At 38.2% G+C, this 27619-nt stretch overlaps 1 protein-coding gene across 1 annotated transcript; it reads left to right on the forward strand.

Moving 5' to 3' along the window:
* The first annotated feature begins 304 nt into the window (after nucleotides 1-304).
* On the forward strand, nucleotides 305-26914 carry STK17A (serine/threonine kinase 17a). Its single transcript, XM_042043493.1, has 7 exons — nucleotides 305-629; nucleotides 7948-8160; nucleotides 15311-15455; nucleotides 20734-20860; nucleotides 21566-21614; nucleotides 21750-21929; nucleotides 22749-26914. Exons 1-7 carry the CDS (start codon nucleotides 451-453, stop codon nucleotides 23080-23082), a joined length of 1227 nt encoding a protein of 408 aa, XP_041899427.1. The 5' UTR covers nucleotides 305-450; the 3' UTR covers nucleotides 23083-26914.
* The last annotated feature ends 705 nt before the right edge of the window (nucleotides 26915-27619 follow it).

The raw sequence follows: 27619 nt of genomic DNA on the forward strand, positions 1-27619 counted from the left end.
TGAGGAGCCCAGAACTGCACACGGTGCTTCAGATGTGGCCGAATAGAGGGGGACGATCCTCCATCTGCTGTGACTCGAAGATATCCGAGCTACGAAGGGAGGCGGGCCGGTCTCTCCTCAGACCCAACCTCAGCTTTACGGGGGTTTATTTAAACCTGGGTGAGAACAAACAGCGACATTGACCCGCCGCTCCCCGCGGCCGCCGCCAGGTGGCGCTGCCCCGCCGTCCCGCCTCAGGCCCGCCCGCCAAGGTGAGGCGCGCGAGGGGGCGGGGCCTCGCGGCTCCGCCCCGCCCCCTCGGCCGGCGCGTGCTGCCCGCAGCCTCCGCGAGCCCGCGGCAGCGGCAGCGCCCGGCGGGAGCGCGGGCCGGGACGGACAGGGACACCGGGAGGGAAGAGAAGAGAAGGAGAAGGCGTCGGCGTCCCCCTGCCGAGGAAGAAGCCCCGCGCCATGAGCCCCGACGAGAAGCCGCCGCCCGGTCGCTCCCGCGGTGACCGGCCGCCGCCACCTCAGCCTGCGGCCGGGCGATCCCGGCGGCGGGGCGGGCTCCTGGCGGAGATCCGTACGCCCATCCGCACGGAGCCCTTCCAGGAGCGGTACAGCCTCAGCCCCGGCCGGGAGCTCGGCAGGTGAGCGCTTCCTCCGCTGCCCCGGACGGCGGGGGAAGGAGCGGGGCCGGGGGATTGTGGCGTCGTACCCTTGGGGGTCCCTGCCGGGTAGAGCCGCGTCCAGCGGCATCCAGCGGTGGGGCTGTGCCCGCGCTGGGTCAGCTCCGAGGGTGTGCTCATGGCACTGGCTGGGCTGGAAGAGGGTGCTGGGAGGTAGCTGTACCTCTCAGCTGTCTGTTCCTCCTTCTGCTGAAGAAGTCACCCTCGGCTCCCCAGCCTTGCGGATCTGGCTGGGAAGATGCTGTGGTGTTCCCTGGGAGCCCGTGTAGAGTAGTGGGTATTGCTCTAGATTTCCATTGGAGATGGAAACCTGTCCCTTAAAAAAAAAAAAAAAAAAAGTTTTATTCCCTAGAGCTTTGTAAGCTGTGATATGCGGAAAAAACAACTTTAGAGTCATTTAGGATAGCATATGCTTGAGAATAATCTAATGGTGGAACTTCTCAAAGAGTTAAAAAAGCTGGTTAAAATCGTGAGTTTGGAAGTGATTCCACATGTAAAGCTTAGTCCATGTATAATTTTAACACCTGACTGATAGAAAGCAAGGTTTAGGGCAAAACGTCTCATTAAAAGGTTTTTGCGTCTTGGGAACTACATATGTGGAATTTCAGCACCACTGAACCAATATTTTTGTCCGAAATTCTGTCACTTCTTATTAAAATAATGATAGTATTCTTAGAATTACATGTGCTTCATCCAAAGATTGTTCTGATAAAAAAGATTAGATGGAATACCACGGGATATATGGAAAGATATCCTCCTCAATGTATGTTCTATTGCAAGTTATGCTAGCTGTGTAACTCAATTTATACAGCAGCAAAACCAACCCCTTTGGAGCTAAGGAGGAGTTTCAGCGCAAATGTAGGTGCTGTAAGAACCTCTAACAAATGTTTAGGTTGCCTAGGTGTTAGCTTAATGCCCACTTAGTAACTCTGATGTACCGGTAGAATAATACCCGTTTAGACATAGTGGTCGAAAGCATTCACACGGAAAGCAGGTGGGAGAAACATCCCATGGAGTGAGAAAGCTTTTTTTAGCTTGTGACCACAATGTCCAAGGCCTGGAAACTGAAGCTAACTAAATGCAGGCTACAAATCAGCCTAAATTCGAAGAAACAGTCCAAAAGGCGTAGGAGCAGTGTAGCACAGAATGTCCTGGTATCACTGCTGTTTTGGTTTTGGTTTTTTTTTTTAATCTGAAGTTCAGATTACTTCAGAAAATATTTTGCAGTTCTTCCATGGAATTGAGCATTTCTGTCAGAGCTGGGTGATAGTCATTGGCGTAATCAGAACATGGAATAGATGAAGGTTCCTTCTGGAACAAAAAAGTAAAACTGAGATGATTGGCTTTACACTAAGAACAGGAATTAAGTACTGCTGCAAGTCTTAGTCTGCTGTTTAAACAAGTAAATCTCACCATGGCTTTTTGTGTGGAATATATTTTGATCAGAACTATATTAAAAGATGACCTTCACATGAAGGCTGTGATTTTGTACCTGTAGTTAAAATGAGTTAAGTGGCAGTTCTAAATTTTTGTTTTGGTTTTGAGCAACAGTTGCATATATTTTTAGTTCAGACTGTCTGTCTTTAACTTCACAAGTGTCTTCACTATCTTCTCTTACAGAGTATAGAAATCTCGACATTTGAATGCATATGCTTGGTTTTTTATTCAACAATTTTCAATGGTTTTTGTACATTTTGATTTTTAAAAAGTGGATAGTTTAGCTACAATACTCCCATTAAAGACTATTTTTTGCCCGCTCTGTGGCAAAACGTAGGTGGAAAGTCTCTCTGCCACTTTTAACTGTCATTTTATTGATATTTTATTAACACAAATTGTTTCACTTTTATATGTTTGTAAATTGTGTAATTCTTTATTTACGGGTAGAGTTTATCTTTACAAAGAACAAATTAGCACCCAGGTATGGCAGATTTTTGTCTCCGATGAAGAGCAGTCCTTGTGCACACAACATAATCTAAGAATTAAGATTTGGTGGAAAAAAGTTTATACACTCTGTATTTGTCCATCCCATTTCCCAGAATTAGAGGAAACAGTTTAAAAGCTGAACTTTAGGTAGGTTTGAGAATAACAACATGCATATGGATTGTGTTTAAAACTGAGAGCAGGGAGGAAGAAGCAAGTTTATCACCTTTGCTGAGATCAGGGCTGCTGCGTGAGCTCAGCAGGTTTGTGTGGTCTTTAGCCTCCCGTTCTGTCAGTCAACACACGGATGTTGAACTTCCCAGGGCACTTGGAGCGTCTGTTTTCTGTTCTCTGCTCCCTGCGTTTGGAGGAGGTGGGAAGAAAGGGGAACGTGGCAAAGTGTTAAGGCATTGTAGTTCTAGTAATGCTGGGAAGAGAGGTGCAGGGGCTCTGGCCCCAGGTGGCACATTAGGGAGCAAAAGTCCTGGGGGAAGCAGTCCTGAAAGGCATGGATGAATCCAGCAGAACTTTATCACAATGTCACCAGAGGGATTTGAGTGCAAACCCATAGGAAGTCAGGCCTCATTAGTTCTGCTCACAGGAGAAAAAACTGCTTTCAGAATGTAGAGCTTATGTGCTTCAGAAGGTGCTGCCTTGTTCAGTAGCTGAACAGGCATTTGCAAGGCTGTTGAAACAAAGCTATTGGGAAAGCCAGGTTCACTTGGGAAAAATATCAAAAAACTTCATTGTAACAGCCACTTAGGAAAGGAAATTATTGCAAGTTCCTTAGGATAACATGGAAATCAAAGTTTTTAAATTGAATTATTTAATATATGAAATTTTGGTCCCATATTCACATCCGTAATAATTTTACTGTCCTCAAAATCAGAATATTGTCACACAAATCTTTACTTGCATGAGGTTTGAAATCAGACTTACCTCTGATGATTGTTTTAGGGGTGCCAATTCTCATCACCTCACTGAGATTTAAATGTTTTCAGACTGTGCTAGCTTGAGTTAGGTTAGTTTGAAGAAGCATAACCTTTGCAGAGGGCAGGACACCAATTGCTTAACTCTTCCTCTTACCATTTGTGCTTAAGCCATAATTACTGTAGAATTGGGAACAATACATTTTTTACTACCAAGAGCTTCCTTAAAGAGTCTACTATAATTGTATTTAGTTGCTTTGCTCGTTTTCCTCAAGAAAAAAATTCCTAATTGCAAACAAAGTATTACTAGGCTATTCATTCTTCAGCTTGTTGATGGAATGTTGCACTCCTTTTTTTATGTGAAACAAGCTATGCACATGTTGGAAATCATCATTTGTGTGCAGAAAATAATACTCTTGATTCTAGAGCTGGGTTAGAGGAAGGCGTAAGTGGCTGGTCTGTCTTTCTTCTGGAAGGTAACAGTCACCTTAAATGATTGATCCAAAATAAATTATCTTCTAGCGAAATGTGTGCACGGATGTAAATATGTCCTGTGCAATTCAGTTGTTTCTTCTCATTCCCAGTTTTTTGTTAAAGCATACAAGCTCATTCTCCAAAGGTAAGAATAAGAAATACTGTAATCATCCAAGGAGACTGAAATAGTCTTTGTTCCTGACAAGTGACATGGCTGTAGTTTCATGTGCAGGTAATGCATGTCTTAGTTTTTGGGGGTTTTTTCCCCAAAAGAACAACTCTGGCATGAACTTTTATTTCTCAGGTAGCTTTCAGTAATGTGTGTCTTAGCAGTACATGACACTTGTACTGTTTTGTGCCATCATACTGCTGTCCTCAGCTGCTCTCTGCAGTAGCACAGCTGGGGTGAAATATCTGTGGAACTAAACAAAAGTGGAAAAGAGGTAAAAATGAAGGGTTGCAAGTAGTTGGTTTTGCCATTTGAGAATAAATTTCTGTGGCTAAATTATTCATGAACATCAGAAATTGAATCCCTGCACTTTGTTGTTTGGAAATCCAAAATCGTCAGGGGAAAAAAACCCCACACTTCAGAAAAAATGTTTGATATGAGTTACATAATAAACTGCATACAGTATTGTGGATCTCAGAAAAATTTTTTTTGGAACTTTATAAAAAGTAAATATCCTCACAGGAAGAAGTTATTCCTGCATTTGTTACAGTGACAGTGTTTTATAGGTCACTTTAAAAATAAGGTTAGTTATTTTAAAATATTTAGCTTCGTTATTTTTATTTATTATAAATAAATTAGTCAGGTTAGTTCTCTGTTGTTCTGAACCTAGGACAACAAAAATTAATTGGTGTGGATAAATGTTCCTGCTTATCTGATTTGACATTTGATTTGTGATTTGACAGTTTTCCTTTGAGCTATAATGTGTGCCTAATGAAGCAATGCAAATTCTGTTGGCAATCTGAAAAGGTGACATTGAGCTTCCTTGTAATCAGATACGATTTATCTTAAATCATAATTCTTGAATGAGACTCTTGTGAGGAGTGAGAAGCACTTACAGTTTCCTATTCTTGTCTCTCTCCAAAACATTTTTATTTGTGATTGGATGTCTGGTAGTCTGTTTTCAACTTGGGAAATGCACATTAAGATTTTTATCTCAAAATTATTCTTCCTTCCATGCAATGTTCTCACTGCTAGCTCTTTTCAATACACTAAAGTAGAAATTCTGTGATCTAACACTATTTTATAAACTTCTTTATAATAAGTTCTGAAAAGCAGGATTTTAAGAAAAGCAAAGATGAAGTGTATGCAATGTATACTTCATAAGAATGCTTGTTAATATCTGGCTTATCTACTATTCTGTTCCAATCAAAAAGAATTTATTTAAATATTGTCTTTTGGTTTAACCATATAGTGGATGCTATCTTTGGATCTTAGCTCTGAAATTTTCTCAGACATGAATCTAGATCACTGCGCAGTAATTAGTTCTACTGGTTATAAACATCAGGTTTGTCAAGTTTGATCTTTTTGGGAATTGTATTCAGAAAAGATGAGTTCTAACAGGCAGTAGTTACAATAGCTCTAATTATAGGCATAACCATAAGGAATCTGGGCAGGATTCTTGGTTTGAAACAATTTAGAATTAGTGTTTGTCAGCCGGCTGAACTCTCGTGTAACCTGTCCTTTGAATTACGTCACCTCTCAGGCTTCTGGCCAGCTCAGCTAAACAGGACATGTGTGGCCACCCACGGTGGTGGCTCTTGCCGTTTCTTGCTGCTCCATGAATACTGTTTTATTTCCATAGTGACTAATGCACTGTGAAGCAGCAACCTTGGTACTTATTAGGCTAATTAACTTATTTCCAGATAGATTTTGTATGTAATTCAAAACAGCACAGTACTTGAAAGCTGTATTATAAAGATTTCAAACTTTTCTAAGCCGCTTTCTCTAGGTCCTTCCTGGTGCTAGAATTAAAAGCTTTTGACTGCACTGAGGCAACATTCAGGAGGAAGTTGCACAGTGCATTCAGAGACTATCTAAGGAAAACAGAGAAGGCTGAACCCAGCCAGGGACCTATATTTATTGGTATAGAGGCTTAGTATCAGGTATTTAAATAACTTGCTGTTAAAGGGCATCTCCATTTATTTTTATATGTTGTTTTTTGACAACCTACTCACCAGTTGATTTTTTTCTTGAAATGTTTTTGGTGCTAAGAACTTGAACAAGTAACTTAACACTTTTGATAAATGCATAGCTTTCTATTGTACATTAATTCTGTGCTACAAAATTGTCTTCATGCATTTACAAACCTCAATAGTTTTGTCTTCATGTATATATTAGTAATTGAGAACTCTTTCCCAAAAAGTTAGATTCAAGACATTGAAAGCATATTCCTACTGTTTGTCTACCTTCACCAGACATCTGGACTGTGCTGTGATCTAGTCTTAATACCTACTGTGCTGTAGATAATGTGTGCTTATGCAAAATATTATTCCTAGAGGAACAAATGTGGCTGTATCAGTGGTTACAAGTCCAATTATTTTATTGAGATTGCCTAGCAAATACCCACTTTGTGGGTACTTATTTGACTTGATTCATTTAGACTGTGATTTTGAAACAAATGCTTACTAAAGGCAAGCCGACCACAACTTTGTTTAGCAGTTATATTTCATGAATAGCAGTCTTCTGCCAATAGGCTGGGAGAGTGAAAACTTTGACACAAGCTGAAGTAGTTAATTTTGTGAACTTCAGCTTGGAAATGGGAGAGGCAAAAGCCATTGTAATTGTGTCCCAAAATAGATGAGGACTATTATTTTGGTTTCAGCAACCCTACAGTAAGTAAAGAACCAAACTAAAGATCTCCAAGTTATTCCTGCAGCTTTATAAGAAAATGTTTACATAAAAATAAAAAAAAGGTAGTTTTGATTATTATTATACCTGTATGGAAAGAGCTAAAGTAAGATTACTATACTTCAAAGTGTGAGAATTCATCATTGCATTAGTGACAGGTATTAATTAAATACCTATTCAGTCTAAAAATCAGCACTGTGTGAAGGGAACTGAGTGGAGCAGGTGGTGTGGGACTCTTGCAGGGAAGTTAAGAGAAGCCACTTCTGCCAAAGTGCTGTGGGGGAAGTGGTGTGATGCAAGCGCTGCAGTGTGGTTTGAGCTGGCCTGGTGCATCATCAGGTGTGTGTTCTGCCGAGGTGACGCTCATTAATGTGGGCTAAGCACTGTGCTCAGCTCTCTCTGCTCTCAGTGTTCCTATTCACTTTGGCATTGCTGCAAAAATCGTGCTACAAAGCTTGATGTTAGTCAAGCTGCTTCACTGTATTTAAATTATCTGTGTTCCTTATTATTTAGTCTCACTGTGTAAGTAAGGGATTTTGAGTATTGTTAATCAAAAAACTCTGTTATCATTTGAGACATGCCATGGTGAAAATACAAAGTGCCATCTTAGAAAATGTAGAGTCTGGATATTGCATGGCAAATGGAGCAGGATTCAATGAGAGTGCTGTTACCTTGGATATGGTGGGATACTTGAGAAAACAGTAACTGGGTTACTGTGAGATAATCAGAGAAAGCATAAATTGCTTATTTGTACATTTTGGTTTTGCCAGCTTTTTTAATTAAAGTTTTGGGGATAATTTAATCTTGGGACTAGCACAACTTGTTTGTTCTGTATTTTTGAAAACCGGGTTGTTTGAATTGATTGGGGTTTTTTTTTAATTCTTTATGTTTAATGGAGGTTATTTACATTCTGAGCTGGGGTGTTTCTACCTTTCAAACACAGGGATCATCACTCAGCAAGGCATCTTTCTGAATTCAGATTGTCTCAACTGCGCCCTTTAACAGTGATTTGGTTCAAGTTTCTTGAAACGTTAATTTATAAAGGCAGTGCTAAAGCTGTCACTAGGGAATGTAAAATTTAATTATTATTTAATTTCAGGGGAAAATTTGCAGTGGTGAAGAAGTGTATCCAGAAAGACACTGAAAGAGAGTTTGCAGCAAAATTCATGAGAAAAAGAAGAAAGGGTCAAGACTGTCGGATGGAAATAATCCACGAAATTGCAGTCCTTGAGCTGGCACAGTGCAACCTTTGGGTCATTAACTTGCATGAAGTTTATGAAACTGCAACAGAGATGATTTTAGTCCTGGAATAGTAAGTATTAATAATAATTCCTGAATAACTTTATGCAGTATTTTCTTAAAACGAATAATGTAAAAATACTGCGTATCAATGTGAATAATGTAAAAGTTTTTATTGGTTGCCTCTTACCCTTGCTTAACTTCAAGAAGAATTGCTAAGAAAATGACGATTACAAGAAGTTATGTGCAATCTCATAACTACTTCAGATTATAACAAATTTCTCTAATTATGTAGTATCTTTCAAAGCTGAACTATAATTTATGTAGTTAAAGCATCTTTAATGTACACTCCCTACTTGTAAAAGAGGAAGAGGAAAGAAGCAATGAGTATCTGTTCAACAACTGAAGTTTATTTCATTGACAGTGGCAAAGACGGGATGAAATCTGTTGTGGTTTTTTTGCCAGTTATAAAAAAGGTATTGAAAGCGACATCATTGCTAGAAAGAAACTATCAAAACCCCCTAAGACAGAAAGCTTGCTAAAACAGTATCTTTTGGGGGAAAGAAAGGAGGAGGATTGAGACCTAGAATAGTTTCTAAGGACACTTGACTCTGCATTTGTCTGTGTGGTTTTCTCCACTTGAGTTTGTCCCGATGGGTATTCCAGCAGCTGTCATGACTGTTCATCTCGTATGCCAATGACTTTAGATACTAGGGCATCTAGCTGGCTTCCAAAGATACACCCAAATGCTTGTTGTGACTGAACTCTATATTCTTGTTAAGCTCTATGGATTTTAAATAATTAGGAGACAAACAGTGAGGCTCAATAGTTCAGAAGTGACTTGTCTGCTAAGATAAATCTAGTTTGTGCAGCTCTTCTCTTACTTGATAGCAAAAAGAAATGGTGAGAAATCTTGTGTCCCAATCACATCTTGTTTAGAAGTCAAAAGAAACTGTATCTTTAAAGTTCAGTGAAATGGAATGAGACCGTGCCTCCTAAGGCAAAATTCCTTCTATAATACATTTTTTAAACTTCATTGTGCTCTTAATGAAGTCATGAGGTATGAAATATTCAAGTATCTTTTATAATACATAGGTGTGACAGAGCTTCTGGGGTTTTAACTGCTGCTACTGACAACTCATAAATAGCTGCTTTAAACATTAGCAGAAATTTAAAATAAAATGCAGTTTAATTTTCTAGATCCCGTAGGATTTAATATGAGCAGTGGAATCTAAATGAGCAATGAGCTTTGTGATAATTTCGATGCAAAATTCCTAGTTTTCTTTTAGAACTCAGTTTTCTTCCAGTTGCAAAACTCTTCTAATCTGAAGTATTAACTAGGCTGTTCAGTAATTAGCAAAATTATTGGGTTTATATGCATCAGTCATACCTTGTTTCAGATAAATAGCTGTGTGCTGGAGTTGTAAATTACAAAAATAGTCTTTCCCTGACTTCAGCAAGTATGTCTGGATGCTTCTTTAAAGTCAACATGTTTCAGAGACATGTTGCAACAAAACAGGTATGAATGTTAGTGAATTTCTGACATTCTGTCTGCAGAGGATTAAAGAACATACCTAGACTGCAAGCTTCTCTAGGGCTTTTCAGTTTCTATTAAGCTTGATGGTCTTTGTGGCAGATCTTTATCTCCTGAAGAAGTAAAATAAATACTTAATTCTTGGCCACTAACTTCATCTGCTAAGGTTTTAAAGTTTCCTGTCTTGTGGAATCTGTCATAAGGACTGAGGGTTTTGCCTTCAGGAAGTGTTTTGCCTTCAGGAAGAGAAATATTAATGTTACATGGAGGCTTGTCTTTCAAGCACTATCAATTTTTGACAGAAAACAAACTTAAAATTGGCCACTGTTAATATTAAGTGTTGAGCAGTGGGAAGCAAGGAGGCATTAGAGTGTTGGCTTCAGCTGTAGCAGAGCAAATTGGGGCTGTCTGCATCCATCCTCACAACAGTCTCTGGTTTGTTGTCATAAGACCTCAGTCAGGGTATGTATGTCAGAGTTGCAGGGGTAAGTAAGGCTGACAGGGTAACAGATAAAGCCTGGAATTAATCTATAGGTCAGTTATGTTTCTGTATTTCACTGAAAACTGAATGAATGAAAAGAACCTGGAATTTTGCTGGAAAAGGTAAAGATATAGTCTGGTAAACTTGACATATCAGATAAAAAAAGAAAAAAGCAAATTTGGTAACTTTTGGGCTTGATACCTGTATGAAACCTACCTGTCATCTTCCAATTCCTTTTGAAAGAAAAAGCAGTAGAGCATCTGATGCTTAAGAGCTGGTGTTTTTGTAAGTGCTCATCACCATGTTTTTACACATCTATGGAAGGGATAGATGATATTAGTGGGTCATTAGTGGGTCAGATGTTACAGAAACCTGTAAGTGCAACTTCAAAAGTCTTCGTCATTAATATTACAGTGTGAAGAGCCTCTGAACTGAGCCAGGGCCTTGTGTAAATACAATAGACTTTCGTTATCCTTGCTTTAAAAAAAGGAAGAAGTTGTCTTTATCATCTTGAAGACACAGCTAGTATTTATTTGATACACTGGATGAAGTGTTTTTTCACCTGTAGCTATATGGACCTGGATAATGCTATGGACATTAATAATATCTATTAATAGATAATATCTATAATATCTATTAATATTAATGGAGTTATATAGTCTTGGACATGATTTGTTGTCCTGCTTACTGGAGGTGTGACTGGTTAAAATAAGAGTCTGCTGGCAGGAAATGGTCCATTTGGCAGGGGATTCAACAGATAGAACTTGAAGCAAACCCACTGTAATCACAAAAAACTGTGTTGCTCCAATATTTGCATCTTGTCTATTAGAGTCGCAAGCAGAGTTGTTCTAGTTAGCAGTCTCAAATCAAGACTAAAGGTCCTAAAAAAGTTTTAGGGGAAAACTTCTCGAATGGTCTTAGTTACCTTTGCTTGTGTTTCATTCATTTCTTAGGCTGCCTGATTGGCAAAATTGGCAAAAAAACCTGGCAAAAAAATAAAAGCATTTGTCTGAAAACAGAGAACTTTTAAGACCAATGTCTACAACTTAATGCATTTGGATGCTTCTCTTCCCATGTCCTCTCATCAGATATGGATTTACAGTTTTCTCAGGCTTTAGGGACATTGGTATGTTATGGTAGCCTTACACTGGAAAAATTGCCAGTAAGTGTGCTTATTATCCAGTGGTGTGCCTAGCCAAGGGAAAGAATTACGGCTGTCAGCAGAGTGAGCAAGAACCTTTGCTGGTAGTGTTACAACCACTGTGGTGTGAACAGCTTCTACTGTAAGCTCCATGTACGGAAAGTAGATGACTTTCCATTATCTTGCAAAGATAACCCTTTCAAGAAAGACTTTTGACAGAGTTGAAGATTCAGGAAGCAAATTCTTGTCCATTGCACACTGTATATAACTCAGCATTGAAATCAAGTAGGAATTGGTCTACATGTCTGTACTCTGGTGATTCGTACTTCTAGGTCCTTTAGAACACTAACGTAATATCTGATCCATTGAAGCTGGGGGAATGGTTCATTTCTTCAGGTGCCCTAAAATAGGTTTGTTCAATCTCTTTCTAATGATAAGTTAAATGACTGTGTTGGTGTCTCATAAGTGCACTTGAAAGAAGTTTGATGCTGAATCTCATACAGTTCATTGTTAAGATACATTTCAAGGAAGATAAGCAGTTTGACTTAATCTAAAGTCAAACATAATTGTAACAAAGATTAATGCTCCAGACTTCCAAATGACTTTTAGCTCATTTATGCTGCTAAGTAGTAATAAAGTGTTAGCATGCTTTTAACTGATGAAGAGCAGTTGGATTTCACTTGAAACTAGAGAAATTAATAGCACAACAGTACTTTCATAAATAAAATAGCTAAAGAATTATGGTTGCCATAGCTTTCAAGTTTGGAAAGACTTCTTATGCCTCACATTTTTTTCACATACTTAGCTAAGGGAGGGTGTACTAGAGAAATAATGCATTTTAAGTAACAATGAATTCAAACTGTTTTGCTCTTAAATATGTCCTTATCAATTTTTTTTTTCCAGATTAAGATGGCTTGTTTTCCTAAAAACTTTGTTGTCCTAAGGATAATTCTTTGCTTTTATCTCCTCAGAACGTTTTCTGACTAGGTGGATGGGGGTATCCAGTCATTTGCTAAGTTATTTCATAATGACAGTTAGAAAAACTGCAGTTTAATGAAAAATGGGTAAATATTATTAACACCAGAGTACTCTTGGTCTGCATATATACAGAAATCATAATAATGACACGCCTATGATACTTTCCTAGCAGGTATTTTGATCCCTTCTATGGTTAGATTTCTTTTTCCCCTAAAGTCTAGCTGGAAAATACAAAATAGCTGTGTTGAAAGTATTGTTAAGGAGCTTGGCAAAACTTGGCTTAGGTGTGCAGGAGAGTCTTTTTGGAGTTCATTTTGACATTGTGCATCCAACCGCTTGTGACTGGCTTGGCTCACAGCTTCCTGACTGTTTTCCTTAAGGGAATCAATTAAGCTCATTCCACAGCAACAATACACAAAACGGTCTTGCAGTATTAAATTTCCATGTGTTCTTGTAAAGGGTTGCTGTTACTTGTTTGAATGTGTTAATTTTTGGACAGAAGGAATTGTCCAGAAGGAGTTGTTCCATCAGCATCCCAAACAGCAAAGATCAAAAAACAAAACATTGCATGTGAAGTCACCTTCCCATGTGAAACTATTTTGTAAAACCAAGTGCCTATGGTAGCTGGGAATGGCAGTGTCTCGTAAGTCATGAAGTGGGTGTGCATGTGTGAGGGCTGTATTTGCATGTCTCACTCTTAAAAATGCTGATGAACCCAGGCATCTTCAGAAGTATAGGGAGGGACTTAGATACTTTTTTTTAAAATAAAAAAAAAATTTAAAAATTTAAAAGTTTCTGGATCAAGGGTTTTCTACTCTCACATTGGTAGCACTTGTGTCTTGATTTCACTGATGGGACATTGCTCCAACTTTCCTTGTCTTGACTTTTAAACCTATAATTCAGAGTTCTTTAAGTGTAGTATTAAAATTCTAGGTGGCTTACATTTTAGTGCCTACCTCAGTTTTAATTAAGTTACACTAATAAACAAATTGTAGCAGATGCCTACCAAGTAGACGTACAGCAAACAGGGCTTTATAAGGCCCGTCCACCCTCGACGTGCGCTGGTTTTTCAGGTGGGTCTGTTAAATGTAAAGTGTGATCCCACGTTTTGGGTATAAATCCAATTTCACAGAATTAAATAGCAGAAGTATTTTTTCCTTACATGAAGTGGCAGAGCTCTACCAGCAAAATCCCAGGGCTATTGCTCTAAAACACATTGTGTTAGTAATTTTGGTGGTAGATCTTATCACTGTATGTGCATTATAATTCACTGCTACAAGGAATTAAATCACTCTTCAAGTAACATATTATGGCATTCTTAAAGCAGAAAGTTTACTTTATGGGTTGCAGTAGATGTTTTTCTATTCCTGTCTGGAAGATCCGGTTGATGTTGCTTTTTCAAGGAACTTGGTTTAGGATATTAGAATACACTAACGGATGTTCATTTTAAAAATGTCATTAATATCTGAATCCTGTTCAAAGCTGAAATATTACTATTTCCATGAATTAAATAAAAACGGACTGAAGGAAGACGCAATAGTGTCAAGTGTATGAAATTTTTCAAAAGGAATTTAAGGATTACTATTCCTTTGAAAAACTCATTCTTGAGCTCTATCATCTTTGATACAGAATGAAGAAAAATAATTATTTAAGAGAGGGTTTTTTTTGAAAGAAAATCTTAGTTTAATAAATCAAATTGTACTGCTGTACCAGTCAGCCAGCATATAGAACAGAAGTGTAAAACTCTTTAGGAAAGGTTAAGATTTAACCTTCTTTTAATTTTTTTTTTTTTTTTGGTAAGACAATCTGCAGGGAAAATTTAAAATAATAGCAGTGAAAATACTTGGAGGGCAAAAAACTTTTTTTTAATCCATGAGGCTTTTGAAAGTACAAGGACTGTAGCAGCAAAGTTAGTGTAGGCAAAATGAAAATTTGAGTATATTTTAAGTGTTCTTTTTCTGGGGGAACATGGTTGAAATGCACCTTTTTTGTAGAACTCTCATTTGCTGTTGTATTCATGTTGAATGTGCCTGGCTGTCTTCAGGATAGCCTAGGCAATACAATTCATTGGAAAAGAGCAAGCAAAAGTAGAGTAGATGGGTATGCATCAATAAAGATTAATGCTTCTGCAAAGTCATTTTTGCATGTCAGTTTGGTGTAACTGGAGAGGATGCTGTCCTCAAGGTTTTCACCACCTTTTCCTGAGGGGTGATTATAGAATTTCATGCAGAACAAAGGGTGTATGTGCTGATTTCATAGTAGTAGTTCAACAATCCATATGCAAAGTGGCCCCATTCTAACATTCTTACGCCCATTCTTGTTTTAAGATGGAGCTTCTGTTCAGTTTATTTTACTTTTGATGCTACCGAGTTGTATTGTAAAACAATTTTACTTCTCTAGAGCCATTGCTATACAGAGCTGGTACTGCATGTGGCTTCAGAGTACTTTAGAAACATTCATTCATATCTAGTTATTTTTATATTTTTTGTTATTCTGTTATTTGTTTAAACATATATAAACAAAAGGGGAAGCAAGCTAGAGCTAAAATTCAGTGCTATTTTTAGATGAAAGAAGTTTAGAAACCTGTAATGCATCCCTGTATATCAGAGACTTCATAAACAATTCAATTGCAGACTTTACATTTATTCTTTTGAGTATGTGCAGCATTTTGAGGAGGATGGGAGGTGGGGCTGCTTTGTTCTATATTTACAAAGACTTGCCTTGGCCAGATTTCCATGTAGTTTCATAAGAATGGCAAAAGGCACATCTTCTATGAAAACAATGTCCTCAAACAAATGTGGCATTCATCTGAAAGCAAAGTCAGTAGTGTTTCAAAAGTAGTCCCCAAAATTTCTGTACTATTCATATTCTCTAACCTAAATGACTAAAATCTTTGCTTCTCTCCAAAGCTGCCACACTGCAGAAAACACTTCCAAGGCTGTAAAAGCTTCCAAATGTCTAATAACTGAAAATATCATGATTGGATTATACCTCCTGCTGATCTTGCCTATACAAAAAAAAGTGCTAGTAGGGCCAAATGGGTGCTATAATTTAGTCTTTGAACAAACAATATTCCTACTGTTCCACAGTGCTGCTGGAGGTGAAATCTTTGACCAGTGTGTGGCTGAAAGAGAGGAGGCCTTCAAAGAAAAAGATGTTAAACGACTTATGAAGCAGATATTAGAAGGAGTTTCATTCTTGCACAGAAACAATGTTGTTCATCTTGACTTAAAGGTAAGATTGGTGCTGTATTTTTCTTACTGATTTCTGACCTGTTGACTTTCTTGCTGGTAATATGTCACAATAATGCCAATTTGTAATTAACACAATTTTACCGAATTACGCCTTGAATGATAAAATTAAACTTTTGGGATAGAGTAACCACCAGGTCTGCAAGCCTTTTGGGGGGTTTCTACGATTATGTTAAATAGAAACTTCATTTGATTAAGTGAAATGTAATGAATTCAAAAGTTAATTTGCCTCGCGCCTTAAATTGGAAATGAGTGCTTTGGGTAAGACCTGACTCATTTCTACATTTCAGTAAAAATGTCTGGGTATTATATGGCCATTGAAAACCAGGTTTGTTTTTTGTATTGACTTGAGTTTTAATGAAGAAGAAGGGTGGTAGTGACACTGGTGGAATAAAGTGTAATGTTCCAGAATGAAATGTTCAAACAGGACTGGTAAATTAATGTGTTAAGTACATTTATAGCATTTTCTTCCTTTTTTTTTCCCCAGTTACTGTAAAACCTAATTTAAATCTGTCATTTGCTGCCAAACAGTTGGCTAACACCCTATTGGTATATAAATTATCATGATTTACTGAAATAAGTATTTTTTCTAATTGAAAAATAGTTTTGACCTAAATCAAGGCAAAAGTACAGTTGCCATCACATGAAATCTTATGGCTAAAAAGGAAGTTGTAACAGGGATCCAGAAAACTATCTTCTCCTATTGGCAGCGAGCTCCAGTTAATTTTCTTTAGCTTCCACCCATGCACTCACATGGATGCAACTGTATCTCATGATGAGGTTGAACTAGTTTACTACTAATAAGGTGGTATGAAAAGTAACTTGCATTACATTTTTTAAAATTCTTTTTACACGTCCTATTCTCATATTTACTAAATATGTTGTAAGCTGCTGCATGTTTGTTCTGTTGCTGAGATCCTTACTTACACTTATTACTTACTTAGTATTTTGGCACTATTACAAACCTACCAGTAGATTCCAGTATCAGGCTGTATGTACTTAATATATAACTTAGCATGTCATTAACCATTCATCAGCTAGAGCAGATGAGCCATATTTGCACACAAATATGTCACCTAACTTGTTTTCCAAACATTTATTCAAATTATATGTGGAATTCTTTGATTGAGTCATACACACAGAATATTAATAATTGTACTAAAATAATTAATGAAAAATTTTGGCAAGTGATGTGAGAATAAGTGTTCAGAAAGACTAAAAATGAGCAGTTAGAATTCCTTAAAGTTCCAGGATGCTTAAACAAGATACTCAGTGTCTCTACAATGGTTGGCCATTGAATTTCCTTGAAGCAAAGCATGTAAAATTAAAATGTCCTTTGTGGACAGTATATATTTTTACATGTTTGTAGTTAAAGTTGTGGTGTTCCTTAGCACCATCAGCTGGATATCCATAACTGGCAATGTGCTGTGTTTTATATGACTTCAGTATTTATTTGCAAAAGATGTTGATTACAGCTTTTGTCCAGAAAAGAAATTCATAAAAAGCTTACTTAAAAAATTTCCAACTGGTCAGAAAACTTATGCTATAACATGGAGCACATGCAGTTCTCACTGAAAAATCCAGCATTGTTTTGCTGCCTTACGAAAGTTCATTAGCAGAGCAAATTGTCTAGTGATTAGGTTAATTAACATGTTTATACATAACTGCAGTGTGCAATGTGTGTTTAAAAGTGGATCTTAATTGGAGTCCTACTTGCAGTGTGATGACTTTCATGATATATAAAACTATCAGTCTTTTGCAAAATAAGGTTTATGGAAGTCTTCAGAGTATCGGCAAATAAAATTACGGAAATGGTAGAATTAAAAACCATGACTTGCAAAGATTAATTGATCCACATGCCTTGCAAGACTTTAAAAAAAGGCCCATTTTTGACAGAACTCAAAAAGTTGGATGCTCACTTCGGCCACATATTTATTAACCCACTGTCCTCATCTTCTGTTGTATCATGTCTCTTGCTGCTTTACCTTGTGGCTTAAAGCAGTGGGGAATTTACTAAGTACTTTGTGATGGCATCTAGAAGACTTCTGTATGTTTACTGTATGTTATGCAAGGTGTTTGCCAATAGCAAAGTTTACAAATTCTTGCTAAAATGTGGGGGTTTTGTGCTATTAGTTGCACCTTTGTGTCTCTGAAGATTTCCATTTCATTTGTCTGTTACAAATTCCTTTGGAAAGGTCTGTCCAATTTTCCATATGTTGCGCCTTCAAAAAAGTTAAATTCTACACGCAGAAGAATTTAAACCCAAGTGGTTGTCAGTATGTAATTGTCAGTCTAATATTTATATTATAAATTTTACGAACCAGTTTTGTGACACTGACAGCTACCTTGCTCTAGCTTCTCCTTTGCCCTCTTAATAGATATGAGATTTTTCCTGAGACTGAACACTGCAGAAGGAAATGGGGTATTTTGATGTGGCTTAGCAAGGTTGTCACCTGATCATTTCTTTCCAAAAGCATGGTTCTATTGAAAGATGGTTGAAATATGTCGTGTTTTTAATAGCAAAATACAATTATATAGTCCAGTTTTGACTTGGATAAAGAGCAAATATAATGCTACCTAGTGCAAATTAATTATCACTTGACAGTATTGTGTTGATGCTATTTAATTTGTAGGGTGTGCATAGATTGTAGTCAGGAGTCTTTCATCTCTTCTTAATGGTGCTTAAAAGCTGCAGAGTAAGGGAAGTTTCCTTTCTCTGTGTTCTCATTTGCTGATTGACTTAATCTTGAAATGGTGTTTGGTAAAAGCTTAAAGTAGTTGGGAATGGGAAAGAATTTAAGAAGTCGTGGGGGCTGAGGAAGAAGATATGGGGGTCCTTTACTTTTTTAGAATCAGCCTAGTTTAGTATCTTTACACATAATGCAGCTGGGGTATCTCAGCTAGTCTGTTTTTCCTGTTTCTGACCATTATTTCTTGGATAATTCCTGTCTTTTCTTCTAGGGATCTGAGGGGTTTTGAGTATTATATAATTAGATAATCTGCAACATTAATGAAGTTAGGTAAGGTGAGGCATCGATTAGTTTAAAAATGCGACCTTTATTATGTGTCCTTAGTTCTTAACGTATCTTCTTGAAACCAAGTAAAGATACAAGAAATAAGAGGATTTAAACGGAACCTTTAAGCCTTGCTGCAATAGAGGGGGAGGTTTTCAGACGTTGCCATTTGATGGTTTCCATCAACAATTTCAATAGTGCTTGAGGGTAAAAGCGAAAGGCCGTTTGTAGAATAGCCACCAGGAGAGCCTCCGGCCAGCGTCTCTCCTGTCTTTGTGGGCTGACAGGCATTAGGCAAACCTAGATGTATTCCAGCAGCGTGAAACCAAAAGAGAAACAGAATTACAGGTGTGAGGAAATTATCTTACTTTTCTGAGAGTCTGAGAGTAATGGTGTCAAGCTGAAAACTATGGTGAGTTTGAAGCTATGGCTTCTTCTAAGTTTCATACTGTTTTTTAGGCTGGCACTTCACATGAATCCCATAATGATTCCTTAAAATAAGAAAATTACTCAATTCATGTTAAGACTCAATTCATACTGTAGACAGGGATTTTTCTGCATAGGTGTGTTTGCATAATAAGATTTTTTTTTTTAAAAAAAAAGACAAAACTACTTGTGGCAACTGTTTTATCTACAAAAATATTAAAATACAGGGTTGAAGGGTTTCACAAAACTTTTCCATAAAAACTTTTCCTCATTTAAATATAGAGAACAAATACTTTTCTCATGCTTTTAATTTGATTCTTCACAACATAACTAAATTTCTCACTGGGAAGAACATCTGAGAGGCTAATGAATGAGGCACAGTCAGCTTTTTTGGATGTTTGCTTTTCTAATACAAATAGAGAATAACAAATCTGAACTATAAAGAATGTGGTAATGTGCAGCTCCAAAAGCCTTTGTACACCCACCAGATCCCAGTTTGTAAAGAAAATTTAGAAAGAGCTATTCTTAATGTGTAGGTTTACAAACAGAAAATAGATTGACAACATCATGGAGTTATTTTCAAATAGCACAGTTTAATTCTGCAGGAATCAAAAAACTTTACTATATTCAGCTCTTGCAGTGAGGAGAACTGGCCCAAGTTTTTTTAAATGTTCTTGCCCAGGTTTATTTCTGTGTTCAAAAGCAAGGCTGTTCATGTGAGAGCATGTCTTCATGAGTGACTCTGGGGATGGAGGACATAGCAGCTCTGTGACTAGACAAGTATAAATGTTGGTGTTACTCCAGCTGGATTATCAGTCAGTGGTTGCTTTGCTGTTCTTAGTCTTTTGTCCTCCTCCCTTTTCAACCACCCTGAAAAGTGCGGTTGATGATCCAGGTTCCCAATAAAGACTTCTGCACTTTCATGGAACTTGGGCTCACTAGAAGCATGAATGCAGTGTCAATTGTCAGCACTACCGTTTGGAGAAGTTAATGATAATGATAAAACCCAGTGTGATTACTGGCCTGGGGGTAGGGACGGTCAAACCTTTTTTTTCTTTTTTTTGGGAACTTCATGCTTCAGTTGCAAAAAATCTAAGACCTGTTGTCTAAAGTTAGTTTTTAGATTTTTATTTTTAAATTGAACTAGCATTTAAAATAGTAAGGAACTTCTTAATGACCACAAAGGTGCTTTGAAAGAAGACAGCCATGATCTAGTGACATCAGCGCAAACAAGTTTATCCGAAGGTGATGCTCTTAAAAACCTGTTTTTCAGGCTGCTATATTTTTTTTCAACTGTTCTTCAGTTAGTGTTCTGTAATACAGTTGTTTGTACTTTGAACAGGATTCAGGTTGGTTGCAACAGACCTTTAAACAGGCGCAGTCAAAATAGTTTAGTGTGTTCAGGGTTTTTTAAACGATTGGGTGTTTTTGGAAACCCTTCAATGGGAGGTACTTTACACCATCTATTGGAAGAATCAAGGAGGGGAGAGGTGTTAAAGAGGTGATAAAAAGGATTTAGAGGTACAAGTGTGGAGGTACTTACATGCTATTGTTAAATGACAGATATTGGCATGTATTTCCAATGTGTTCTAAGCTAACTAACAAAGGTTTGATTCTCAGTTCTAAATTGAAAATCCTGCCACACCTTTTAGCCTACGTGTCTTTTCAAAATCACCTTGGGGGAAATACATAAATGATCCAGGATATCATACTTGTTATGGGAGGCACTGTTGCTGCTTGTGGTCTAAAATAATTATGCAATATGATGTCATAGACGCTAGTTTTGGGTGATCCCAAAAGTCTCCTCCTCTTGTTTTTCAGCCCCAAAATATTCTGCTAACCAGTAAGTGTCCTCTGGGAGACATTAAGATAGTAGATTTTGGCCTTTCCAGAATAATGAAGAGCAGTGAGGAACTAAGAGAAATCATGGGAACTCCAGAATACGTAGGTAAGTTGTTACTGTAGGAATGATGAATAGTCCAGGCTTCTGGGGAGCAAAAAGAGAACTTGGAGCATGCCAACCTGGCTGTGTAGTCACTGTGTTGCAGGATCAAGTTATTACTTGGACATGGCACTGCAGTCAAAGGTGGAACTGGCAAGTCTTGCCAGTCTAATGAAATATGATTGTGTGCTTTTGTTGAAAGTGAAGACGCACTTTAGATGATTCTTACCAGCAGTGATAACATGTATTGCTCTGATTAAAAGTTTAAATTCACATATTCAGTCTCTGAATACAATATTTTAGCCAGGGTAGGTTTTCTGGTTTTTTTTAAAAAAGCCCAAACCACTCCAGGCCTTGAAAATATCTTCAAGTTGTGTGGTGTATCTTCATAGTTACGGGTTACAGTGCTGGAATATGCAATGTTCGATATTTCTGTTTTGTCTGCAAGAAACTTGCTTACAGATTCCTTAACTGGGAAGGAGACTGGCCCGGCTTCTGAAGATGACAATAAAAGGAAAATACTTTTTTATACTTAAAAACAGCGAATGATAGAAACCACTTAAATAACCTGAATAGAAATATCTTGATTTCAAAAGACTGTCATGCTTCAAATGGCTTATCTTAAATTTTACCACGTGACCATTATTGCATTTTTTAACTATAATGTAATGTCTGCGTATGACAAAACCCATTTTTTTCCCCCCTGAATAGCTCCTGAAATTCTGAGTTATGACCCAATCAGTACAGCAACTGACATGTGGTAAGTTGAACAAACTAATGGTCATCATAACTGTACTGAAAAGGGTTGTTCTTTGGGGGTTTTTTTGTTTGTTTGCTTTTAAGAAAAAAAGGCAACCAAAAAAACTGCTTTTCTGGTTTTTACTTTTTAATTTAGGAGCATTGGAGTACTGGCATATGTTATGCTAACAGGGATATCGCCTTTCTTGGGGGATGATAAACAAGAAACATTCTTAAATATATCTCAGATGAACGTAAGTTACTCTGGAGAGGACTTTGACCTTGTATCAGAGTCTGCTGTGGATTTCATCAAAACTCTGCTGGTTAAGAAACCTGAGTAAGTAAAATGCACAATGGTATATGCTAATATGTCAGCCTGACTTAATTTTAAATGTAGCAAGTGCTAGTGTTTTCATTTTTAAAGTATGAGGGGACTTTGATTGCACTGTGCTTTTGCTTTTTATGTATATGAAAACAGAATTCCTCCATTTCCATCCAAGCATGTATAGTCCAAATGATGTCCAGATGTTAGTAATTAAAACTCAAATTACTTTCAGAAAACTGTGTATGAACTGTAGCTTGTAGCAGTGAACAGTACACTCATTCTTCTTGCAGGTACTTTGCTGAAGTCCTTTAAAAGAACTCAGCTTTGAGTCCTTAATTTTGGATGGGTTGGTAGAGAACCTTGCCTTTTTCGGTTCATTGGTACACTTTTCTCAATGGGCAGCGAAATGGAAATTCCAGGTTCCCAAATAGAACAGGTGTTTTCTGTGGAACTTCATGGGACATGTCAGCTATTGAAATGGCTTACTGCTTGTCTGTGGGAATACTTGAAGAATGTAAAGGTTGGATAATTTTTCTATATATAAGAAGAAAATCTGTATAAACTTCGAAAGTTGGTTGGCAGCATGAAAATATAAACTCATATTTGGGGATCTATTAATTTCCCTTATTTTAACTGCCAGGCGTTCATCTACTTGAACTGCTGTGGTCTTTTTTGGTAAAAGATAGCTGTCAGTGGGGTTTTTTTTGTTTCCAATTCTATCTGTCTTTAATACAGTCATATCCTTGAAGTATTTTGTGGGGATCTCTTCTGCAAGGTACTGGATTTTGTATTCATCTGGACATTTATTTTAATGCTTTCCTTCCTCTGCAGGGACCGGGCAACTGCTGAAGAATGTCTTCAGCATCCATGGTTAGAACAAAGTGATAATCCCACTTGCAGGGCCTGGAATAAGAATACAGAAGGGGAGACCAGTGATGCCATCCAGAAAGATGCGGATCCTGCCTCTGAAAAATCAGTAGATGCTGAGAAAACTGGAGAGGAAGAATCAATAGTGACAGAAGAACTAATTGTAGTGGCTTCATATACACTGGGACAATGTAGGCAGTCAGAAAAAGAAAAAGTAACTGAGCAGAAAGCCATTTCCAAACGATTTAAATTTGAGGAACCATTACTGCAGGAAATACCAGGAGAATTCATTTACTGAACTGTGTGGAGCTTCATAGCTATAACTGGAAGGCAGTTTTTTTCTACTAAACAAAAGTATTCTAGCCAAGTGAATTTCTGATACGCAATATATGTTCTAGATAAAAGAAAGTGTTTATAAACCGTGCCAAGCTTATTTTCATGGAACAGATAAACAAGATTTCAAGTGGCTGACAGGAATTTAACAAAGATGATAAACTTATTTTTGTTTTTAATTTTTATTTCTGGGGGTTTTTTTGTTGTTGTTGTTATTGATTGGTAACAGAGTTTTTGTTAATTATTCCAGTGTTCTTGAGAAGTCAACACTGGAAGTGTTTCAGTGACAGATGTCAATAGGAGTATTTTAGGATATGTTTTGGCATTTAATGCGAATATATAATGCTGGGTTTTCCTCAAACGCCTCCTGACTTCAGTGGAACTATCTGCTGATCTAAAACTTGTATGAGAGGAGAATTTGATCACCTGGTTTGACATACAGATTACAAAATCATCCTCTGTGTGTTTCTTTGTTTACATCAGGTCAAAGACCCAGACTCCTCTGGGTGTAGCTGAACGGTGAGATGAGCTTCGCTAGACAGAGATGCGTGTGTCTCACTGGTAAAGAAATCCGTATTGGAGATAGGTCTGATTTGGGAGCACAGTAAAATCCTGCTCCTGAGGGTGATGTATTTGCTTATTTCAGTCACTTGCGAGCCAGCAGAGAAGTTCCCTTCCCCTCCTATGTTGGGTGAGATGTGCCAATAGAATCCAGCTCAGTGTGGCTGCACAGCACTGATGAGAGGAAAAATGACAGTCTGATGTAGCTCCACTGAAGTTATTGAAGTTCTCTCCACTGACTCTACCATGTTAGGTTAGACAGTTTGTCCAGCTAATCAGCCTTTGATTCCACCTCCCCCAGAACCAGCTGGAGTTTTACTGGGATCATGAGGTCATTTCTGCCTTCTTTCGGTTCCTCTAACTGCTGCTTTAAGGAAGAAAGGAGCATCCTTAGGCTAAATTGCATTACCTTGTTCAATATAGCTGTTAGATGAGGAAGAAGACACTGCTTCTTCTGAAACAATGAAGCACAGCTCATGCCTCCTGCTTCCTGATCACTCTCCCTTAGACACTTGGAAAAACAGGATGTTATGTGGCTGGGCAGAGTGGGATTAGGGAGCAGTATGGATGGGTCATAGTTCTCAATGGACGCAGTCCCTCAGAGGACAAAGCTGGCACCAACTGGGCATCAAAACTGAGTGGTTTTTGCAATGTACATATCTGAGGATCTTGGACTGAGTCCTAGTTTTCTAAGAAGTCTTTCATATTGATGCTGTCCCAAAGTTTAATTTTTGTGTAACTGAAGTTTAGTACTATTATATTGCATACTGTTAACTATTCAACTATTTATTTGGTTTCCTTATGCTGTTCCTTTACAATAAACTCTGACAAAAGTTTTCTTGCTATAAAACATTGACTAGAAATTCTTAAGCTAGTTTTTCCCTTTTTTTCCATGTTGGTACACACTTTCCCAGTTTCAAATGTATCAAATGTTCTTACTCCATTTAGTGAGCAGGAGTTCAGGGCTCTGTGCTTATGTTACAGTTCCTCCTTCACATGAAAGTTAAATGGCTTATTAATAAGACCAGCAGTACTGGGGTGATCTGATCAGCATGGCTGGAAAGGCAAGGGAAAAGCGCTAGTACAGAAGAAAGCTGAACCAAAAGCAGTGGGCCAATGAGTGTTTTTCAATAAGGCTGTTACACATAAGGAACATTGGCTTCATTGCCAGAGGTTGGGTTGCCTTTATTCCAGCCACATCAAGGAAATTGCAGCTAAATTAAACTGTTCTATCAGGCTTCTTCCCCTATGGAATTACATATTGAGTATTCATGTAGGTAGGGCAGCTTCTTGTTCCTCGAAGATGTTCATATAAGAAAACAGCCAGTAGTGTTAAGAATCGAGCTTGGATGTGTTTTATATTGTAATGCAGAGATGCCTTTCATGCTACGGAGAAAGGAGTCACTTGCTGGACAGCTCTGGCTGCCTCTCAGCAGGAGAATCTTTGAGCCAACAGCGTGTCCGTGTTATCTGGGTGTTTCTGGACACAGACAGGAGCTGACCCTACCTACAATGCGGATCTGTTTCAGCCTTGTTAGGCAGGACAGTACCTTCATGGGCATCTTTCTTTTACTCTCCAGTCATTTGCCCAAGACAATTTGCTTGGGTGAGGGGACGTTGATTCATTACATTCTTCTGTGCGAGATTACAATTTCTCCCATCTTCCATCACTGCCATTTTGACTTTTTTCCCCTACATCCATACTTTCTTAAGTTGAGCAGAGCAGTGAGGTTGAAGCATGTTCACATCCTACCCTTACAAAACAATGTTGCCAGTGTTGCACACATAAATGTTTAACAACTCCTGGTTGCCCACAGCTAACTATTTGAGGGATGTATACCCATTTCACTTCCTCTTTGTAACCACAGATCATGTCTCAGATTGAGACTGGTACTAATGGAAAAGAGTAGGTGCTGAGCAGTATGCATTTTGTCCTATATGTATTAATGTAGGTCAGTGAAGCTTAACATGTATACATGAAATACATACTTATTACAAGGCCAGCTTCTCTTGAATTGGCTGCTTTGAGATTTCCAGTGGGCTGCATTTGTTTAACTCTTCGTGCCTTAAGGTGATTTTATACAGTGTTTTTAATGTCATTAAGAATTTGTATAAAGTTGTGAAAGTTTAATAGTGTAAGTTATAAACAAGGCATCTTAGATTCACACTATAACAGGGAAAATTTTCCATAACATTTAACTGCACGACTATCAGGCGGACCCACATGCTTGAGGCTGTTTCTCTTCCACTGTGAGTGTGGGTAAAGCTGCAAATGAGGTGTTTTCACCCCGAGCTGTAGGAAGGGGCTGTTGCAGTTCTTGAGGAGCTCAGTTACAAGTGAAGTGACATATCAGTAAGACTAGGAACGAACCACGAGCTGTGAGGAACAGCTGGTTTTCTGCAGCTCCATGAGTACCGGGGACCATGTGTATGTATGTACACAGGTCATCTGGAGCAAGCTGCTATGTTGGTGGGGAAGGGGCTGCTTGTGGAGAAAGGATCAGCTCCTTGGACCTTGTGGGCAATGCTCTCCCAGTCCCTACTCTCCAGACTGAGCACGTGCTGGCTGCCTTTGTAGCACAGGGAACGTGGCTGCTGTTTGCTCAGATGCAGGATGCTGAAGGAATGGAAGGGTAGATGTTCCTAGAGAGTTGTTATCTATGGTTTTGATGGAAGAGCCATGAACTGTATGAATAGGAGGAGTAGGTCCAGGCCTAGGCCTCCTTTCAGTTGTTGGAATAAATAGCAAAGGCCTAATGAAAAGCACAGCCTTGTCTCCTCTTGTTGCTATACTCACCTCTTTAAGGGAGAGCCTTATAGATTTTATAGTTGCTAAATTAAATATTCTACATAATAATATTTTTCTTTTTGTCCAAAGTGGAATTTTCATTGTGATTTGTCTAATTTGTCGCATTTTCATGTGCAGATCCCTAAATACAAAAGGGTGAATTCTAGTTTGTGATCTACCCCATGAATCTTGAGAGCTGTTAGGTCACAAATGCAAATAAAAGCTCACTGCCCATACTCCACTGGTGGCGCTCTCAAGGGATGGGGAGGGAGGTGGGCCTTGCACCACATTACTCCATTGCTTAAGACCTCTCTTGAATATTTCAGGTGTTGTTCCTGGAAGACAGTTCAATGTTTTAAAGAAATAGTGCCAGTTCATTGTATTTCTGATAAGGTGTTTACTGTTTCAGGAACTTTACAATAAATGAAATTTTGTTTTGTGAACAGCTGATGGGCCTTTTGTTCTTTCTGCTTTGTGAAACACCCCTTAGCAGGATTACTGATATTTTAGTTTTCTGAATGACACATTTGTTCAACTTACACAGCAAATATAAAATGCATCAATAGTCTTTTCCACAGTAAAGCAATATGCTTCCACTGTAGAGTTCTTTATGGTACAGATGTTGAATTAAGCTGTCATTTGGATTAATAAATACAGTCAGGAAAAAAATAAGTACAGATGGGTGTGATAAAAATCTCTCCTAATTAAGAAAAGGTTAGGATTTGTCAAAGTGAAGCAGAGCATTAGGACAGGAGTTGTTACTGCAAAATTAGGAGAGGAAAGGGAACTACCTGAAGGGATTATCTTTTTTTCCTGTAAACACAGAGAACTTAATTACACTGAATCTTTGCTTGCTTGTACAAGTAGAATCACAGCTGAGCTGGTGATGCATTGAAATCAGTGTATCCCATCTCTTCAATTAATTTGCAATGCCAGCATACAGACTGAATTACACAGGTGTTTTTTAACTAATCCTCACAGGGAAATCTCCTGAGCTGCCAGGGTATCACTTACCATCTGCCACTTTCCAGTAGCACCTTGTGAGATCCAGCTGGTCTGGCTGCTGGATGGAAGGTATTGTGGGCCTTACCAAGCAAAGAGAGGCAAAGATTGTCTCTCAGAAGTTATTGAATGAAGGTCCTTTTCTCCTAAA

Source organism: Corvus kubaryi, unplaced genomic scaffold (genome assembly GCF_017639235.1).
Source record: "Corvus kubaryi isolate FWS band 111438036 unplaced genomic scaffold, C.kubaryi_AGA036_p1.0 37398, whole genome shotgun sequence".
In the NCBI taxonomy this organism is placed as follows: domain Eukaryota; kingdom Metazoa; phylum Chordata; class Aves; order Passeriformes; family Corvidae; genus Corvus; species Corvus kubaryi.

Bases quoted from the DNA above. Each gene is read 5' to 3' on its own strand.
- STK17A (XM_042043493.1), top strand. From the start codon at position 451: ATGAGCCCCGACGAGAAGCCGCCGCCCGGTCGCTCCCGCGGTGACCGG. The intron at 20,861-21,565 runs GTAAGTTGTTAC...CCCCCTGAATAG, and splicing joins GGGAACTCCAGAATACGTAG to CTCCTGAAATTCTGAGTTAT. The intron at 21,615-21,749 runs GTAAGTTGAACA...TTTTTAATTTAG, and splicing joins AGTACAGCAACTGACATGTG to GAGCATTGGAGTACTGGCAT.